We start from the raw sequence: 20024 nt of genomic DNA on the forward strand, positions 1-20024 counted from the left end.
CAACCAGGTCATGTCTTGGCATGGACTAACTGAGATAGGGAAGGAGGTGCTACTTCAGCTCAGCAGGTCAGCACCCTCTTTGCTATGGAGCCAAGCCCGGGTCCTAACAAGACTCTGAGGTCAGCCATGTTCAGGGGAGCCCAGAAGCAGCGAGTCTTTCATGACTCCGGGGAGTGAAATAGGAAGGGCCACAGTCCTGCCAGTTCCTGGAGCTCTGGGACTGGTAAAAGGGGCTTGGCAGGAGGTGTATAAAGGGCATTTTTGTCCAGGCTAAGTAACCTAGGGAGTCGGAGGGGATTCCCGAGCAACTGGGGATATGAGACCAAGGACTACGACAGCCACTCCTGCCACCTGTATGCCCCATCAGATGATGTCAACTTCAAATCAAACATTGGGCCAGGTATTTTAGAGCTAATATCTGGCTATATCCTCTACCTGTAGATTTGGTATTACCATCCCTCTTTTCCAGATGAAAAGAAATAGGAAGGTGACTTGCCAAAGGTCTTGTAGCTAGAAAGTGACAGAACAGCATCTTCACACTTGACTTTCTGTCCCTCATCCTGAAGCTGCAATGATGGAGGATTCCCAAGTAACAGAGTCTCCCCAAGGTCAAAGGAAACCAAATGGAGCCAGCCAGGAAGGCCAAAATGAAAGGAAAGCAAGGGATCTGTGAGAGTCACGTGACCCTGGCTGGCCACGGTGCCTGTGGGAGAGTGGCCCTTTAAGAGCCCAGGTGTGGGTCAAACACTGAGCAGAGTTTCAGTTTTGGCAGCAGCGTCCAGTGCCCTGCCAGTAGCTCCTAGAGAGGTAGGGGTTACCAACTGGCCAGCAGGCTGTGTCCCTGAAGTCAGATCAACGGGAGAGAAGGAAGTGGCTAAAAGTAAGTGTTACTGCTCTGGGATCCCCAGAGGGGATGCTATCTTGAAAGGGCTCGGGACGATAGCTCAGGTAACCCCCTCCATTCCCAACTCCCAGTCTCCTAGATGGTGGGGTGAGAAGGACAAGGAGGCAGACTGTGTGACTGTGTGTGGCTGGGGAGTAAGAGTGCATATCCCAGTGGGATGAGTAGGGATGCACGTGTGTGGAAGCCCCCCATCCTTTTCTGAGAAATACCAGCAGGTGGGAAGGGACCTCTGTGGTCAGCATATGTAGTTCTACTCTTTCAGCTTGGTCTGTGCCTGGATTTCCTAACTCCTCACAGTTGATTAACTGTGTGGCCTTAGGCAAGCCACCTAACCCCTCTGATCCTCAGTCTCTTAATCTGTAAAACAAAGATAGAAATAACACCTACCATTCAGGATCAATGTGGGTTCAAATGAGAAAACACAGGTGAAATAGCTTTGTAACCTCTAGAATGAAATAGGAATTGTTTCATATTTTTCAGTTTAGTTTAATTAATCAAGGATTTATTGAACACCAGACAGACCTGGAATTAGATAATGCGCATAAAGTATGGCACCTAGCAAGTCCTCTTCCAGTCTTTGAGGTTTCCCACTTGTGGCCTTCTGGCAAAGGCACGTTCAGCTCCTTTTTCTGGGCTTCCAAGAACCTCTGAAATCCTTTCCAATTCCACCTCGCTTTGCTCTAGCAGATTCCTGCCATGGGAAACATAAGTGTGTGTCATCGCATCATCCTGCCCTTCCCAGAGGTAGAAAAAATGAGGTCCTCACAGGATCACTGAGTGAGGTGGAGCTGAGCCCCACAGGCAGCATGCTCAACTCCTGCTGCTCCTCCTGGTTCTGCAGCCAGCAGATCTCAGACATGGGCTTCCCCTCCCTTTGCCCATCCTGACAGCAGCCCAAGCCAGCAGTGGGACCATCTGGCACAAGGGCAGCAGCTGGTCAAGCTCCGTCCCTGACCCCCAGTTCCCTTTGTGCAATTGCCACGGTGCCTGGGGCCATTGAAACTGCTCCTATTTTGGGCCATCACTTTCCCCCTTCACTAGGGGAATTATAGATCCTTTAACATCTGGAGAGGAGATGCCAATTTCAGGAGTTTAGGTAGAAGGCAGCTGTCTGGTGCCTGGACATAGGTCTTCCCAGAGCCAGATTTGGAATTCTCTCTCCATCCTTCTCCCACCTCTGGATGTGCTAATGTAGCAGAAAGAACACTGAGCCAGGAGTTAGGAAAGCAACTCTCTCTGCCTATCTCCTAGTGCCTCTAGACCTCCGTGGCTTTAGGTGATAAAAAATGGGGTCACACAGGCTTCTGTTTAGTAAACCCCCTTGCCCTGGGCTTTCACAGCTTCATCTCATTCTCCCCTGATAAAAATGAGGAGGTAGGCAGGGTTGGTTTTGTGATGCCATTCCCTAGTTGAGGAAACCAAGACACCATGAGTCTGTGTGAGTGGTGTAAAGTCACCAGTAAGTTTGAACGATGAGGTTTTGGTACAGCCATTTTGATGTGGTCATGAGGACATTTTGATGTCACCTAAAAAGCAAACTATCCAACTTAAAAAAAAATACCTATGCATTGTGCTCAGCAGAGACCTTCATCTATGTCTTGCCCTCTCTCTGGAGGGGCTGGGGCTGGAGTCCCAATGTCACTGGCATCGACACAGTATGGTGGAGTGGAAAGAGGCTTTGGCGTCAACATGCCTGGTTATATGCATGGTTATGTAACATATCCTACATATGGCAGGTGCTAAATAAATAACAGCTAATATTTTCCAGGAAGAAATTTCTCTGTTGGCACCTACCCCTGGGTCCAGGTGTCTCTTCATTTTTTAATTTTTTATTTTTTTGAGATGGAATCTTGCTCTGTCACCCAGGCTGGAATGCAGTGGCGTGATCTTGGCTTACTGCAACCTCCACCTCCCAGGTTCAAGCGATTCTCCTGACTCAGCCTCCTTAGTAGCTGGCATTACAGACCTGTGCCACCACACCCAGCTAATTTTTGCACTTTTAGTAGAGATGGGGTTTTACCATGTTGGCCAAGCTGGTCTTGAACTCCTGACCTCATGATCCGCCCACCTCAGCCTCCCAAAGTGCTGGGATTACAGGCATGAGCCACCACACCCGGCCCCAGGTGTCTCTTTATAAGAACTGCCTTTTCCATGAAAGGCAGAGAGGAAAGAACTGAACAAATTCTCAGTTTGCTAAGATTGAATATCCTGCTTCTTCCTCTCTCCACTGCTTCCTCTCAATAGGAAGACCCTCTGAGGTACAGCAGAGTGGCTAAGGGCCTATGCTCTTGATCTAGAATCCCATCTAAGTCACTTACCAACTGTGCAACCTTGGGCAAATGTCTCACCTCTCTGTGCCTCAATTATCTCACTCATGAAATGGGGTTGCCCATTTTGTCCTATCTCCTAGAGTGGCTGTAAAAATGAAACACATTAACACATGTAAAGCACCTGGAAAGGACTCAGTGTACGTTCTTCTAGCCTAGCCCATAGTGCTTGTCTCCTCTCTTATCCACATGAGTCCAACCTAAGTAGCTCACTCTCTATCTTTCTATCCTCAAAGGATGCCCAGTAAGCAGACTTCTACTCTCATACCAAGTTCAGGGGAGCTTTCTTCCTCTGAAAAAGAGGGAAACCTAAGATTAGATGGACAAAGGTTTGGACTCCACACCATGAGAGATGAAGTGTAGTCACTTTAACTGAATAGGAGCTAGTTAAATACATTTTATAAAAAGAAAAACTATTCTTCAGCACAGCTTACACTCCTGCCCCAATCCACAATTATGGGGACATATGTTACACATATGTTGGGATACTAACTTAGTAAACTGAAAATGTTCTAGCACATCCTAGCCTCAGCAGTGAAAAAACAACTGCTAGTTTAAGGACCAGAAAACGTGCCCTCATGCATGATATAATATCATATATATATAACCCAATAAAGCAGGTCCCTCTGCTGATTTAAAGAGTGATAATGGGGTAGTGACCTCAAATTTGGATTCTGCTGTGGGTCTTGGGGTCAAGAATCCCTATAACCCTTAGATTTCCAACCTGTGTCATGAGGATAACAACATCTACCTCTTGGGTTGTTGTGCTGATGGATGAAGTCATACAAGAAAAGAACCTAGCAAAGCATTCGGCACATAGCAGGTGCCCAATATTATGTTCTTTTTCTTCCTTCCTTAAGCAAATCCTTTAAATCCAACCCCAGCCACCCTGGGGTTGGGGGGTCTCCCTGAGATTTGAATCCCCCAGGTTTGGAAGAAAGTCTCTGGTTTTGAGAGGAAGGGGTCTCTAATGATTCTGAAAGCTCGGGGTCCTTTCAACTGCTACTAGAGAAATTGTGCTTCAAGTTTTAGCTTTGGGCAAAGAAGAGCTCCTGTTCCTGAGAACAGGGGTATCCGCTCCTGCCAATCATCCCGTCTAGGCCTGGACTGTGTGCATCCCGCCGATGTTGCCATCTGCCCGACCTGCCTGTGCATGCCTGATGCTCTCATCCCTGGCTTGAGACCATGCAGAGGGTAATGGGTGCACACACATGTCCCCTCTCTACACGAACATGCACAGCCACCCAAACATGTCACAAAATGAGAAGTCTGGGACAGAGGTCAGGGTCTTCACCTTGGAGAAGCTGGCATCTGACTCTCTGCAACCCGGGCCAAGTCCAGAGGAGGGCTGCATCCCCCAGCTCAGCTTGTGGGAAGACCACTCCTGTCTCACACAAATATTAGGCAGCTTGCTTATCTAGAGGTGAGGACAAGAACAAGAAGCAAGGACAGCTGCTGCTGGTGTGGGTTCTTAAAAGCAGGCAGCATTTTGTCCTCCCACCTGTGACTGCACCCACCCTGTGCCAGCACAAGTAGCAAATGGTAGATCTCTCAGGACTTTGCAGCCAGCCCGTGCCAACTGTTCCTGAGACTTCCTGGCCTCCTGAAAGCTGCTCCCACCTGGGAGCATCTCCCGTGGCAGCTTGCAGTGCCCACGCAGGTGATGACATCCCAGCTAGCGTCCCCTGATTGCTTCCATGTTGGAGCTTACTGGTATTTGGCCAAGGCCCCACTCCAGGGATTAATCATTGACCTGGTAAGAAAGGTCTGGGGCAATTAACCGTACTCAAGAGAGCCTCAACGTTGCCATCTGACATCCATATTTGTTCCCACTCCCTCCCTTTACTCTTCCAAAGAACTGCAGAAACAAAATACCTTTATATTCACAAGGAAATAAAAGGTTCCTTGCTGGGAAATTCCCCTGCAACAAAGAAATAACCAAGATAAACAACTCTATTGCCTTTGGCTCAAGCTGGTGAAGGGAGTCTGGGAGCAGGAGCAGGGGCCAGGGTGGTGAGGGAGGTCTGGGAGATAACGCCCAGCTTCCTCCTGCTTACAGCGTCCTTATCTTTATGGGCACTCATTACTGCCCAAACTTACGATCATTTAACACTCTCTTTGTCAAGACAACTCCAAAGTTTAAAGTCTGTCAAAGTCTGGGAAAGTGAAGACTTCTCTCTCCTCCTCTAGGCTGTAGTTGGGGTCTTGATGATAGCTGCTGTCAGGCAGGCCCCTGGGACCCTCAACTCTCCTCAGCCCTGGGCTGTGTCCACGGTGGTGACAAAGTCCACACCGGCTGCTCTGTCTGAGTGGTCTGATCTTCGATTCTTCATCTTTGCCTGCCAGGCCTTACCAGGCAGGATTACAAAGACCCTAACACCTAAGTTTTTAACTCCAATTCCATAACCAAGTTGCTGGGAAACGTAAGCCTATCATTCAGCATCTCAAGATCTCAATGTTTTATCCATAAAATGGTTGTGATTATACCCGTCTGTCTTATTTCAAGGGAACATATAAAGCTCAGATGAAATAATGTAAATGATAGTGCTTTCATAAGCAACAGGGTCTCTACAGATAACACAAATAAGCATAAGGTAAAAGCATGCTCTTGTATTTGGGGTGCAATACAGTAGTGGAGAGGTTAAGCACATGGGCTTTGCAGTCAGACAAAGGTGGGCCCAGATCTTCCCCGACCCCCATTCTGTGTACCCCCCACACACTTAACCCCATGTGCCCTTGAGGAAAGTACTTAACCTTGAAGCCTTCATTTCCTCCCATGTGAATGTGGATAAGGATACTAACCTTATAGGGCTGATATCAAGTCTGTATGAGATAATACACACAAATTATTCAACACAGTGCCTAAGACAGAATAAGGGAGCAATCAATGGGGTTAGGACCATCATCATTACATTTACAGCCTTAATAATCATGACACTTCCTCTGTGGGTCTCAGTTTCCTCATCTGAACACACCATGAAATATGTCAGCCCGCTTCACCTCCCAGGAATGTAGGGAGGGCAGCTGAAACAGAAAGATGGGGGCCACATATTGGTAGGAACCAATCACCCAGCAAGCCGTTCCTGAGATCTTACAGTGTGCCTGAGACTGTGTCTCATGGGCAGGGAAACAGAACAAATGACACAATATCTCTATCCCAAAGGAGCTTGCAGCTTAGTTGAGAAGACAAAAGCTACTTATAGCTATTAAGGAAACACAAGTGTTGAAGGATGGTAAGACTTTTAGTTGTTATGGAAAAGGTGGAGGCACTGATTCATTCAACAGGATTTATGTCAGTTGCTGGAGATATAAAGCCAAACAGATGTCGCAGAAACTCTAAGGTCAACTAGTCTTGGAAGACAAGGGGCGCTTCATCTCCTTGTAATTATTGTTTTTCAGCATTGCACACGAGAAGTCAGCCTGAGTGGTGCGGTGCTCAGGACCCACCAGCAATGCTGCTCTTCGTGCTCACCTGCCTGCTGGCGGTCTTCCCAGGTGTGTCTCTCAGGTCCCAACTCCCCAAGCTCTACCCCTTCAGCCTGCCCGACTCCAGGGTTCACCTCCCTGGGGACACTAAAATCAGACTCATGCCCAGGGATGTCCCTCTCAAAGTTGGCACTCCCTTGAGGAAGAGTCATATAGAGACGACGCTGAAAGGCCATGTCTGTGAGCGTTGGAAATCAGGGACAGTAATGGCACTTCCTAATCTCAAGGCCAGGGGTCTGTGAAAGACCGTCTCTGAGAATAACAAAGACCTTAACTTCAACCAAGCATCTCTATGACCCGCTGTGAAATCTGAGGGAAATCACTTATCCTTCCTGGTTCTCAATATTTTTATCTGGGGGAAAAAAAAAAAAGAAAAGAAAATCATCTACAAAGTGCTTTTAGAAATATAAGGAAATAACACATGGCAAGTGCAAACATGTAACACCTTACGAAAGTGGTGTTATTGTTTGAAAAAACAATGGATGGCTGGATGCTGGCTCACAGCTGTAATGCCAGCACTTTGGGAGGCTGAGGCGGGTGGATTGCTTGAGGTCAGTAGTTCAAGACCAGCCTGGCCAACATGGAGAAACCTTGTCTCTACTAAATAGAAACCAAAATTAGCCAGCATGCGCCTGTAGTCCCAGCTACTTGGGAGGCTGAGGCATGAGAATCGTTTGAACCTGGGAAGCAGAGGTTGCAGTGAGCCGAGATCGTGCCACTGCACACCAGCCTGGGCGACAGAGAGAGACTTTGTCTCAAAACAATAAAAATATATAAAATAAAAAACAAGGGTTATCATAAATTTGTCATTCCCTTATCTTTGAAATGATTATCGTTAATGAATTACAATTAGAATTTAATCATGATTAAAACAGTCACTTTATTTAATCTCAGCAATTTTCCAGCTGTGATATATGATAAATTATCAACCGACGGCCTATGTGTCAGGTAGAAAACCACATCTCCTCATAGTGGATTATCTGGAACAGGCTTTACCTCCCAAGGGCTTCAGAAAGCCTCTCTCTTCTGTACCTACAGCCATCTCCACGAAGAGTCCCATATTTGGTCCCGAGGAGGTGAATAGTGTGGAAGGTAACTCAGTGTCCATCACGTGCTACTACCCACCCACCTCTGTCAACCGGCACACCCGGAAGTACTGGTGCCGGCAGGGAGCCAGCGGCCGCTGCATAACCCTCATCTCCTCGGAGGGCTACGTCTCCAACAACTATGCAGGCAGGGCTAACCTCACCAACTTCCCGGAGAACGGCACATTTGTGGTGAACATTGCCCAGCTGAGCCGGGATGACTCCGGGCGCTACAAGTGTGGCCTGGGCATCAATATTCGAGGCCTGTCCTTTGATGTCAGCCTGGAGGTCAGCCAGGGTAAGGATCCAGGCTCCTTGGGCTTCTGGGGGAAAGTTAGAGGGAATTCTCTAAGGTGCATGGAGGGCTGGAGGAGAAACTTCCTGACAAGGATGTGTAGCCGGGTTGGGGGTCAGAAGGCGCCCCTCTCCCCAGGCAAAGACTTGTTAGAACAGGAGAAGGAGACAGATAAGGGCCTACTTGGGGGTGATGAGTGAACCCTTCTAGGACTTGGTGGCCTATAACATTTTAGGCTTTCTGGAGACCCCAGCTTAGAAGGGTATCAGAAGGACAAGTTTTCTCGTGTTTGCTACAGGTAGAAAGGGAAATCTGACATCAGGCTAAGGAGATAGAAAAGGTAGGGAGAGATTTACAGGGATCCTTAAATTCCTATCATTAATGCACCTTTCCATCAAGGTTTGGGCCGCCAAAAGGCTTCTTGTAAAATGCATATATTTTTTTTTAACCCGGGAACCCTTAGTCTTTTGGTATTGTCAGGATAAATTAGATTATTAGTTCTTGACCAAAGACCAAGATCCTGAAAGGATGGGTTGCTAACAAGCCTATTCTAGTTGGAGAAAGAGAAAAAAAAAAAGCTCTTTCTGACAAGGGTTTAACAATGAGGCCATTTTAGATAGTCAAGGGCAACTCAAAAGAGAGGTCTTATGGAGGAAAGAAATTCAGGGGGACTCCCAAAGACATGTTTTGCTCCTTTGGAATATGCATACTATTGTCTGTGGACTAAATGAGGAGGTCATTCAGGTGGGGATCGAGATTCAAAACCACAGAATCTTTAGAGGTGAAGAGGGCTTAGAGTTCACCCTAACCGGACACTTAGAAGAACATGCTGATGATGGGTATGCAGCCTCTGATTAAGCACTTTAGCAGAAACTCACTGCTCCCCGAGACAGCCCATTTCACATTTAGACTGTTGTAATTTTTAGAAACTTCTATTGTATGCGTTGAAATCCATCACCCTACATTTACATTCATTCTGTTCATTTCAGCACACATTAATTTGGCCACCTACTACCCAGAGGCATTGTGCTTGTCACAGCAGAGGGGTCAAACATGAGAAAAACATGTTCCTGCCTTCAAGGAACTTCCAGCCCATGGAGAACATAATTAACCATACACCAGATTGGATGTAATAAGTGATGCAGATACATCAAGAAAGCACAGGGCAGGGAGAGATTAGTGTCAGCTTGGGAAAGGTTTCATGGAGGAGACAGCTGTCAAGCTGGGCCTTGGAAGATATATTCCGACAGTGTTCCTCTGGGAAGGAGGGCATTCCAGGTTACAAGTCCACCCACACCCTAACTAGGAATAGCAAATAGTCCTATGTTGCAAGAAAGTAGAATCACAACTTACCCGCCCCCTACCTTGCACCCCTCATCCTGCAGATCCTGGGCTCCTAAATGACACTAAAGTCTACACAGTGGACGTGGGCAGAACGGTGACCATCAACTGCCCTTTCAAGACTGAGAATGCTCCAAAGACGAAGTCTTTGTATAAGCAGATAGGCCTGTCCCCTGTGCTGGTCATCGACTCCACTGGTTATGTGAATCCCAACTATATGGGAAGAATACACCTTGATGTTCAGGGTACTGGCCAGTTAGTGTTCAGTGTTGTCATCAACCGACTCAGGCTCAGTGATGCTGGTCAGTATCTCTGCCAGGCCGGGTATGGTTCCAATAGTAATAAGAAGAATGCTGACCTCCAAGTGCTAAAGCCCGAGCCCCAGCTGGTTTATGAAGACCTGAGGGGCTCAGTGACCTTCCACTGTGCCCTGGGCCTTGAGGTGGCAAACGTGGCCAAATTTCTGTGCCGAGAGAGCAGTGAGGAAAACTGCGATGTGGTCATCAACACCCTGGGGAAGAGGGCCCCAGCCTTTGAGGGCAGGATCCTGCTCAACCCCCAGGACAAGGATGGCTCATTCAGTGTGGTGATCACGGGCCTGAGGAAGGAGGATGCAGGGCGCTACCTGTGTGGAGCCCACTCGGATGGTCAGCTGCAGGAAGGCTCGCCCATCCAGGCCTGGCAACTCTTCGTCAATGAAGGTAAGACCCTAGAGAGGGAGAGGGAGTAGGTGGGGCAGTCTCACAGGTGAGAGCCAAGCTCAGCTCCCTCTGAGTGTATGCATCAATAGTCATCCATCAGCCAACAGCATCCACTCAATGACCAGCCCCGAACTGGAGGCTGCGTGGGCTGCTGCACAGGACAGCGAGAAAAAGCAGCCTCTGCCTGGTGGCAGCTCCTAATTACTCTTCTGTTATCAAAGTCCTTTTGATGGCTGTCCCTGCTTAACAAGCAAGAGGTGAGTAAAGCTCTTGATTGAGGCAGGACTTATAGACTGTGTTTCAGGGCTGTGGCAGGCTCTGCAGGGGCCCTCTGCCCCCTCCCCTGGCCCCTGAACAAGATGGGTGCCTCATCCCTCACATTCAGATGGAAAAAGGATTGGCTTATCTTAGTCTCAATGCGTTCCCAGGAGTGCCCCAGCCTCTAAATGTTTCACTGTTACATTTCGTAGGGTTATTTGTGAATTTCAGCACTATCTGGCCCACTTAGCCCTACTCTAGCAAGCCATCAGCATGGTGAAAGAATTAAATCCCAGCTCCGTCTCACCCCAGAGCACCCTGCATAGAGTTGCCCTCGTGAGAAGCAGCAAACCAGTACTTGCAGTTCCAAGTATCTGTGCTTGTGACTTTTTTTTTTAAAGGGGCTTATATTCCCTGCATGCCATGTCCATATCCAGCTCTGGGACTTCACCAGGACCCCCTGCATCTTTGGTCGCCTGGTTCTCTCTGGACCTCAGCTTTAGCTGCCTGAGGTCCAGGCAATTAAGCTCACCTTTGCTACATACTTTATATTTTACATCATACCATCCTAAATATATTTTCTTGATTTGGGCATAATCCATTGGGCCACTTTCGTGGAAAACACTTGTTAGTGTACTAAATAGACAAAAACCTACACAGAGGGAGACTTTGTAAGAAGCCAAAGAAGAAGAGCTGATATTCTCTCCTTCAACTCCTTCCATTCTCTGCTCAGAATAAGATGGGGGAAAAGAACAACATGTCCAGGCTGATGGGGAGACTCCATGCCCTCGGAGTCTGGCCCTGGTGGCTCCAGCTGCAGGCTCTGTGACATTAGGAAAGTTCCTTTTCATTTTCTGAGGAGGGTAAGGTGATGCGTGTAAACTTCACTCCCCATCCTGGCTGAGACCCCGGGAAGAAGTCTTCTCAGGCCATGCAAGTCTCTTCCTGCGTGGCCATCCTCCCATCCCATCTCTGTCTGTGCTTCCAGAGTCCACGATTCCCCACAGCCCCACTGTGGTGAAGGGGGTGGCAGGAGGCTCTGTGGCCGTGCTCTGCCCCTACAACCCTAAGGAAAGCAAAAGCATCAAGTACTGGTGTCTCTGGGAAGGGGCCCAGAATGGCCGCTGCTCCCTGCTGGTGGAGAGCCAGGGGCAGGTTAAGGAGCAGTACGAGGGCCGCCTCTCCCTGCTGGAGGAGCCAGGCAACGGCACCTTCACTGTCATCCTTAACCAGCTCACCAGCCAGGACGCCGGCTTCTACTGGTGTCTGAACAACGGTGATACTCGCTGGAGGACCACCGTGGAGATCAAGATTATCGAAGGTAAGAGTTGAACAGGGAGGGAGAAAGCTCTAAGACCTCTCCAGCCAGCAGCAGCATCCCCAACCACTCTTCCTCCTTTTTCACCTGCCTCCACCCTGATGGGCCAGACCTCAGGAGGGAGCCCACCTATCCAGAGGTCACATTTTCATGCCTATAACACACACCTTACACTCTGAATTACCATACGTGGTACCTCCTACTACCAAGAAAATGGGCTTCTTTCGCAGTGTGCAGGCATCAGCTGAAGTCAAGGATTGCAGATACCTCTTTGTATTGAGTCTAGAAGAGAAGGAAGAGTGAGGAAAGCAAACTGAAGTCCATGTGCGAAGATCTATGGTCTATGGTAGACTCTGGATTGATCATGGTGCTCATCAATAATAATTATTACCTAGGCACACAATTACATTTCTTATGTAGTCAGAATAACATACTTATTTCTAATGCTATCCAAAGAGGAAATGTAGACTGAGCATGGTGGTGCATGCCTATAATCCCAGCACCTTGGGAAGCCAAGACAGGAAGATTGCTTGAGCCCAGGAGATGGAGGCTGCAGTGAGCTATGATTGCACCACTACCCTCCAGCCTGGGTGACAGAGACCCTGTCTCAAAAACAAAAACCAAAACAAAAAGTATATATATGTATATATATGACATGTGGACAAAAGTTCCCACCAGAGTCATTTCCCTGCAGCATCTCCAAGTACCAACTTCTGTGTTTATTTCTACCTCCCTCCCTCCTTCAGGAGAACCAAACCTCAAAGTACCAGGGAATGTCACGGCTGTGCTGGGACAGACTCTCAAGGTCCCCTGCCACTTCCCGTGCAAATTCTCCTCGTACGAGAAATACTGGTGCAAGTGGAATAACACGGGCTGCCAGGCCCTGCCCAGCCAAGACAAAGGCCCCAGCAAGGCCTCCGTGAACTGTGACGAGAACAGCCGGCTTGTCTCCCTGACCCTGAACCCGGTGACCAGGGCTGACGAGGGCTGGTACTGGTGTGGAGTGAAGCAGGGCCACTTCTATGGAGAGACTGCAGCCGTCTATGTGGCAGTTGAAGAGAGGAAGGCAGCGGGTGAGTCTCCAAGGACAGGGCCTGCACCCCTCAGACCCAGAGGCAGGACTTCCTGAAGGCCCCTGCCTAAGAGCTTCTCAATCAGTGCTGGCCCCTGTGTTTGGCTGTAAGAGGCTGAAAGTGGAGGGTGGGAAGGGAGGGGACATTTAGGTCCTATATAGCCTCATTGAGCCCTTCAAAAGGGACATCTCGAATAAACATACCAACTAGGTAAAAATAGTGGGTTTGCTGTTTAACCTGGGCATTAAGACAACTCCCAGCTGAATGTGGTGGCTCACACCTGTAATCCCAGCACTTTGGGAGGCCGAGGTAGGCAGATCACTTGAGGCCAGGAGTTCAACACCAGCCTGGCCGACATGGAGAAAACTCGTCTCTACTAAAAATACAAAAATTAGCTGGGCATGGTGGTGTAATCTCAGCTATTTGGGTGGCTGAGGCATGAGAATTGCTTGAACCCAAGAGGCGGGGGTTGCAGTGAACCGAGATCGTGCCACCACACTCTAGCCTAGGCAACAGAGCTAGATTCCATTTCAAAAAAAAAAGACAAGTCCCATAGTTGCCACTTCAACCTAGATTGAAGTCTCTTCTATATCTGGAAATATTATTCTCTGTATAGAAGAATAATATGCATACATCACTGTCATATGCAATATGTTCATCCCCCTTCCCCCTGCCAAAGCTTGCCCTCAAAAGAGAGCCAGATACCTTCATTTACAAGGTCTGATCAAGAAAATTAGGAAACATCTAGTAAATCTGCATTTCAAGTCCCCTTTTAAAATTTCACATGAAATGTTTTAGCCCTAATAAGGGTATTTTGTAGTCCCTCAAGAAATCCTATTGTGTCTGGACCCTGCCGATGGGACTCACTGAGGGGCCCATCACCAGGCTACCTCCAGGGGGCAGCACTATCATACCCAGCTGGGCAGTCAGGAAGCCTGGGGCAGCATCTCAGAGCCTTGAAAATCTCCCGGGCATAAGTGATGGGTCAGCCTTTATGCACAGCTGATCTACTACAGGAAGCCTTGAAGGTCTCCACCATACTTTTGGTAGTAATGGGGCAGAGATCATCTGTGACAGCTGAAGAAGGCCAGCACAGCTGTTTCTAATGTCATCCTGGGTCCTACGCCAACAGCCTTGAGATCGAACCCTGACCCTGTGATTCCTCATGAAGGTTCCCCAGACTCCTTCGCCTTGAGGAGTAAGAGCATAGAGAAAAACCACAACCCAGGCCCACTCTTCCCTGCTGCAGGGTCCCGCGATGTCAGCCTAGCGAAGGCAGATGCTGCTCCTGATGAGAAGGTGCTAGACTCTGGTGTTCGGGAGATTGAGAACAAAGCCATTCAGGATCCCAGGCTTTTTGCAGAGGAAAAGGCGGTGGCAGATACAGGAAATCAAGCCGGTGGGAGCAGAGCATCTGTGGATTCCGGCAGGTGAGGAAGGATTCAAGGCTCCCCACTCGGAGAACACCCCAGAGCCGAGCACCTGAGGCTGGGCCACCAGGTCCAAGGAGGAAAGCCCGTTTGTCTCTTGAGCACTGGGGCAGCCCTTACTACCTCTGCTTATATGTGGGAGGGTCCCGTGGTACCCTCTGCCCTTCTCCCATGGCTGGGGTAACTTCAGTTCAATCTTCCAGGCCTGGGACGCAACAAGGCCCAGTGCGTGCCTTTGCCAGTCTGGGAAGGCTTCTTAGAAGAACAGAGCTAGGGAGCTGCATCAGTAGGATGGGGTGGATAAACCTGGGAGGAAAAAGTACCGAGCCAACTTTGCCAGCACATCCTCAGGCCCCCAGATCTCGCTTCCAGGGATGAACTAACTTAAGCCTTCTTCCAGCTCTGAGGAACAAGGTGGGAGCTCCAGAGCGCTGGTCTCCACCCTGGTGCCCCTGGGCCTGGTGCTGGCAGTGGGAGCCGTGGCTGTGGGGGTGGCCAGAGCCCGGCACAGGAAGAATGTCGGTGAGTCCCTGGGATACTCCCTGCCTCCCACCTCCAACCTGAGCCCTCAGTCCTGAATCATCCACCCATAGAGGAAGCTGCTGTGTCTCTTCTTTTTCATGGGCTAAAACAAAGGATCCCGAGAAAGCAGGATGGGGAAAGATAAACCCACACATACTCGAAACTGAAATTCAAAGCTGCTGTCCAAATACTAACTCTGGAAAATCATCTCCAATTACCCAGGATCTAGGTTCAGAAGCAGGGCTGCCAGGAAGAGGAGATTGGGTTTCAGAAGATCCTGGGCTTGGACTAATTGAATAACTAATAAGCCGTGTGACGTTGGGCCATCCTTATGCCATGCCTCAGTTTCCTCATGGCTCAAGTCAAGGATGATAATCATGACCTCACGCTGATGTGAGGACCAAAGAAGATGCTGTGCATTGAAAGGTCCCAGAGTGACAAACAAAGATCAGGGATTACCAAGTCCTGATTACCCAGGAAAAGGGACTAGGGAGGAGACTCAGATCATTTCCATCCCCCTGGGTCATAGTCAGAGCTGCACCACCTCAGCTGTCCTGCAGGGCTACGGTGGATCCGCCCAGAGAGAAGCAGCCCAGCCTGGCCTTCTAGGTCCCAGCCCCTGTCCCTACACCAACTCCTCTTCCTCCCTGACAGACCGAGTTTCAATCAGAAGCTACAGGACAGACATTAGCATGTCAGACTTTGAGAACTCCAGGGAATTTGGAGCCAATGACAACATGGGAGCCTCTTCGATCACTCAGGAGACATCCCTTGGAGGAAAAGATGGTATGACCCTCACTCAAGGGAATGCTTAGCCCCTGGGGAGAGTAAGAATTGGTCCCACATCTGGGTTGGGAAAAGGAGGCTAGTAAGGGCTAACCTACCCTCTTTCTTCACACAGAGTTTGTTGCCACCACTGAGAGCACCACAGAGACCAGAGAACCCAAGAAGGCAAAAAGGGTGAGGAGGAAGAAGGAAGCCCCACTATGTGACAAGGAAATGCAGCATGAGGGGCTGCAGTTAGACTTCAGGAAGAACTACCTCAACATGGGGGCCGATCCCAGAATAGGGAGGATGGTATAAATAGTGCTCAGGAGTCCTCAGGACTTTTTGAGGAAGAACTATATCTTACTGGTTGTGGGATGCTGATGTGGATAAGGCCCAGGAAGGAGCTGAGTTATATGATTAGGCTGTAAAACTGCAGGAGAGAGGCAGGCCGGGAGATGAGGAGAGCAGGTGCATAAAAGATGGGAAGCTACAATGCCAAATGCTGGTGATTAAATGGATGCTCCTTCTGGGTTGGGGGACCCAAGGACCTCAGGCCACCCATCCTCCCTTGAGGGTTTGCTCAGGACCAGCTTTTTGCCTGGGCCTAGGAGACATTTGCTTGCGGTGGGCAGTTTGAGGCTAGAAGACCTTGATCACTTCTCTTGAAGCCCCACCAGAGGCAACTCCTGCCTTTGGGTGCCATATACCATCCCCTCAATCTTCCCTAGGACTCAGGGGACCCAGAAAAATAACATCTCATGCCTTTAATCCCGAGGTGATAGTTTTTGTTGTTGTTGCTGTTGTTGTTTTCATCATATCTACTTTTTCTTGAAATATCTCTGGCATTTAGCAAAGTTAGAACGAGTTATTCCTGGGGCAGCCTTCCCCTTTAACTTTGTGGTGCCAAAAAGCTACCTCTCTGGGCTGGTAGAGAAAGAAAAACACACACCACTGTGGTTGACCCCAGCCTAGGCCACCTTGCCCGTGGACTGTGTGGGCAGCTTCCGGGGACAGGCCCGAGCAACAGAGGCGGTTCCGCTCCATGTGTCAGAAGGAGGTAGTGAGACAGACAGAGATATTTTTAGAGGCTGCAACTTTCCATTTCTCAAAATGCGTCCTTCTTGGTGAGCATGGGGGCTGGGATGAGAACAGTGGGCCCCACAGGCTTGTGTTGCTTGGACCAAGATCATGAATTCAGGACATTAAGCACCTCCCCTCCCCTGACTCCACCCATTAAGCCAGTGCCCCCAACACTGACACCTCTCCTCTTGCCCCTTAGTCATCCAAGGAGGAAGCTGAGATGGCCTACAAAGACTTCCTGCTCCAGTCCAGCACCGTGGCCGCCGAGGCCCAGGATAGCCCCCAGGAAGCCTAGACGGTGTTGCCACCTGCTCCCTGCACCCATGACAATCACCTTCAGAATCATGTCGATCCTGGGGCCCTCAGCTCCTGGGGACCCCACTCCCTGCTCTAACACCTGCCTAGGTTTTTCCTACTGTCCTCAGAGGCGTGCTGGTCCCCTCCTCAGTGATATCGAAGCCTGGCCTAATTATTCCTACTGGGGATGAGGGTGGCGCGAGGAGGTCCCACTTGCAACTTCTTTCTGTTGAGAGAACCTCAGGTACGGAGAAGAATAGAGGTCCTCATGGGTCCCTTGAAGGAAGAGGGACCAGGGTGGGAGAGCTGATTGCAGAAAGGAGAGACGTGTAGCGCCCCTCTGCACCCTTATCATGGGATGTCAACAGAATTTTTCCTCCACTCCATCCCTCCCTCCCGTCCTTCCTCTCTTCTTTCCTTCCATCAAAAGATGTATTTGAATACATACTAGAATTCAGGTGCTCTGCTAGATGCTGTGACAGGTATGCCACCAACACTGCTCACAGCCTTTCTGAGGACACCAGTGAAAGAAGCCACAGCTCTTCTTGGCGTATTTACACTCACTGAGTCTTAACTTTTCGCCAGGTGTGCTCACCTCTGCCCCTATTGGGAGAGGTCATAAAATGTCTTGAGTTCTAAGGCGTTAGGGGTCATGTATGATGAGCATACACACAGGTAATTATAAACCCACATTCTTACCATTTTACACATGAGAAAATTGAGGTTTGGAAGAGTGAAGCATTTTTCTTTTTCTTTTTTTTTCTTTTTTTTTTTTTTTGAAATGGAGTCTCGCATTGTCGCCCAGGCTGGAGTGCAGTGGCGCGATCTCGGCTCACTGCAACCTCTGCTTCCCAGATTGACACCATTCTCCTGCCTCAGCCTCCCAAGTAGCTGGGACTACAGGCGCCTGCCACCACACCTGGCTAATTTTTTGTATTTTTAGTAGAGACAGGGTTTCACCTTGTTAGCCAGGATGGTCTCGATCTCCTGACCTCGTGATCTGCCCACCTCGGCCTCCCAAAGTGCTGGGATTACAGGCGTGAGCCACAGTGCCTGGCCTCTTTTTTTCTTTTCTTTTTTTTTTTGAGACAAAGTCTCACTGTGTCACCCAGACTGGAATGCAGTGACACAATCTCGGCTTACTGAAACCTCCGCCTTCCAGGTTCAAGCGATTCTCGTGCCTCAGCCTTTCAAGTAGCTGGGAATACAGACATGGGCTACCACGTCTGGCTAATTTTTTTGTATTTTTGTATTTTTTTTTTGTAGAGACAGGGTTTCTCCATGTTGACCGGACTGGTCTTGAACTCCTGGCCTCAAGTGATCCACCCGCCTCAGCCTCTCAAAGTGCTGGGATTATAGGCATGAGCCACTGAGCCTGGCCCTGAAGTGTTTTTCTCAAAGGCCGCCAGTGAGATAAACCAGATTTGGCATCTCCTGTCCTGGGCCAGGGATCTCTCTACAAGAGCCCCTGCCCCTCTGTTGGAGGCACAGTTTTAGAATAAGGAGGAGGAGGGAGAAGAGAAAATGTAAAGGAGAGAGATCTTTCCCAGGCCCCATTTCTGTCACTCACATGTACCTAAGATAAAAGAATGGCCAAACCCTCACAACCCCTGATGTTTGAAGAGTTCCAAGTTGAAGGGAAACAAAGAAGTGTTTGATGGTGCCAGAGAAGGGCTGCTCTCCAGAAAGCTAAAATTTAATTTCTTTTTTCCTCTGAGTTCTGTACTTCAACCAGCCTACAAGCTGGCATTTGCTAACAAATCAGAAATATGACAATTAATAATTAAAGACTGTGATTGCCACCAAAGAGGCTCACACCATATTTGTACCCAATACGTTCCGTCTCCCAGACAGCCCCTTCAGAGCTTGTCTTTTCTTTTTCTTTTCCTTTTTCTTTTTTTTTTTTTTTTTAAAGACAGGGCACTCTGTTGCCCAGGCTGGAATACAGTGGTGCAATCATGGCTCACTGCAGCCTCGACCTCCTGGTTTCAAGTGATCCTCCCACCTCAGCCTCCAGAGTAGCTGGGACTACAGGCATCTGCCACCACACTGGCTAACTTTGTATTTTTTTGTAGAGACAGAATTTCGCCATGTTGCTTATGTGGGTGTTGAATTCCTGGGCTCAATTGATCCTCCCACCTCTGCCTCCCAAAGTACTGGGATCACAGACGTGAGCCACTGCATCTGGCTGCCTTTTGCTTTGGTCCCAATTTTAGGCATCCTGGGACCCCCTTGTCTGTTAAGATCATTCCTAGGTTCTGGTGCTAAACCATGTCATATCCTATAAGGGCTGCCCAAGCTGTCTGTTGGCAGCTAGCCCCCCATCACACCCCTAGACTCTTCCACAGGGCTTTTGTGTGTGGATAGTTCTCTCTGCAAGAGAGTTCTCCCCAGTCGGCCATCCTGCCTGATGTGAACCTTTGCTTCCACCCAGGCCTTAAACATAATGCTGTGGATGCTATAAGCTTCCAAAGCCTAACTTTTCCTGGGACTCAGACTTCAGGCCTCCTTTGGTGTCCCCTCCAGCCCCACTAACTGCAGTACTCAGTCTCAGTTCCCACGCCCTGACCTGGGTCAGAGCCTTGGGCTTCTATCTAGCCAGAAGAGGGGGGCATCAGAAATGTTTTTTTCTCTCTTCTGTGATGGGTATGCATACCTTCTGGAATGACAGCAAATCACTCCAGGAAGATCAAAATGACAGCTGTGTCAGAACCTACCACTGTCTTACCCTTCCAGGAAGCTGTTCTCTGACTCACCAAAGGGCCATGTTTATGGTAGAGGATTAAGATGCAACTTCTGTATGCATTGCAATAACCAGCGAGCCAGTCCTGAGCTTGTGTAGCCTATCCCAGCCCTTTGAAGTAAAGGTCAAGAAATGTCACTAAAGCCAAAAGCAATCTTATATTATTCCTAAATGATATTGTCAGTAAGGCCCAAAGTCCATCTGCTCCTCGTGTAGCACGAGAAACCCTTTTAAATAAGGAAGCTGGTTCATAGATTCCGGTGGACATGAGTTTGGAGAGGATATGATTCAGCTTAGTACAGGGGAGTGACAATAAACTGCACGATTGATGATGATAAACCAATTAGCAATGGTTTGAATGCTGTGGCCACAAGCATTCAAGGAACTGTTTAAACA

The 20024-nt window shown here is 48.9% G+C and overlaps 1 protein-coding gene across 2 annotated transcripts; it reads left to right on the plus strand.

Moving 5' to 3' along the window:
• Positions 1–749: 749 nt before the first annotated feature.
• PIGR (polymeric immunoglobulin receptor) lies at positions 750–18692 on the plus strand. 2 transcript variants are annotated; one of them, NM_001131626.1, is given in 12 exon segments: positions 750–880; positions 4258–4425; positions 6631–6726; positions 7756–8100; positions 9483–10139; positions 11386–11718; positions 12462–12788; positions 14038–14218; positions 14619–14740; positions 15395–15526; positions 15642–15700; positions 16788–18692. In NM_001131626.1, coding segments are annotated over 10 exon segments (2295 nt in total). In that variant the 5' UTR covers positions 750–880; positions 4258–4425; positions 6631–6683; the 3' UTR covers positions 16884–18692.
• Positions 18693–20024: the final 1332 nt, after the last annotated feature.

This window comes from Pongo abelii, chromosome 1 (assembly GCF_028885655.2).
Source record: "Pongo abelii isolate AG06213 chromosome 1, NHGRI_mPonAbe1-v2.0_pri, whole genome shotgun sequence".
Lineage (NCBI taxonomy): Eukaryota > Metazoa > Chordata > Mammalia > Primates > Hominidae > Pongo > Pongo abelii.

Bases quoted from the DNA above. Each gene is read 5' to 3' on its own strand.
- PIGR (XM_024244316.2), top strand. From the start codon at position 6,684: ATGCTGCTCTTCGTGCTCACCTGCCTGCTGGCGGTCTTCCCAG. The intron at 14,741-15,394 runs GTGAGTCCCTGG...CCTCCCTGACAG, and splicing joins CCGGCACAGGAAGAATGTCG to ACCGAGTTTCAATCAGAAGC. The intron at 15,527-15,641 runs GTATGACCCTCA...TTCTTCACACAG, and splicing joins ATCCCTTGGAGGAAAAGATG to AGTTTGTTGCCACCACTGAG.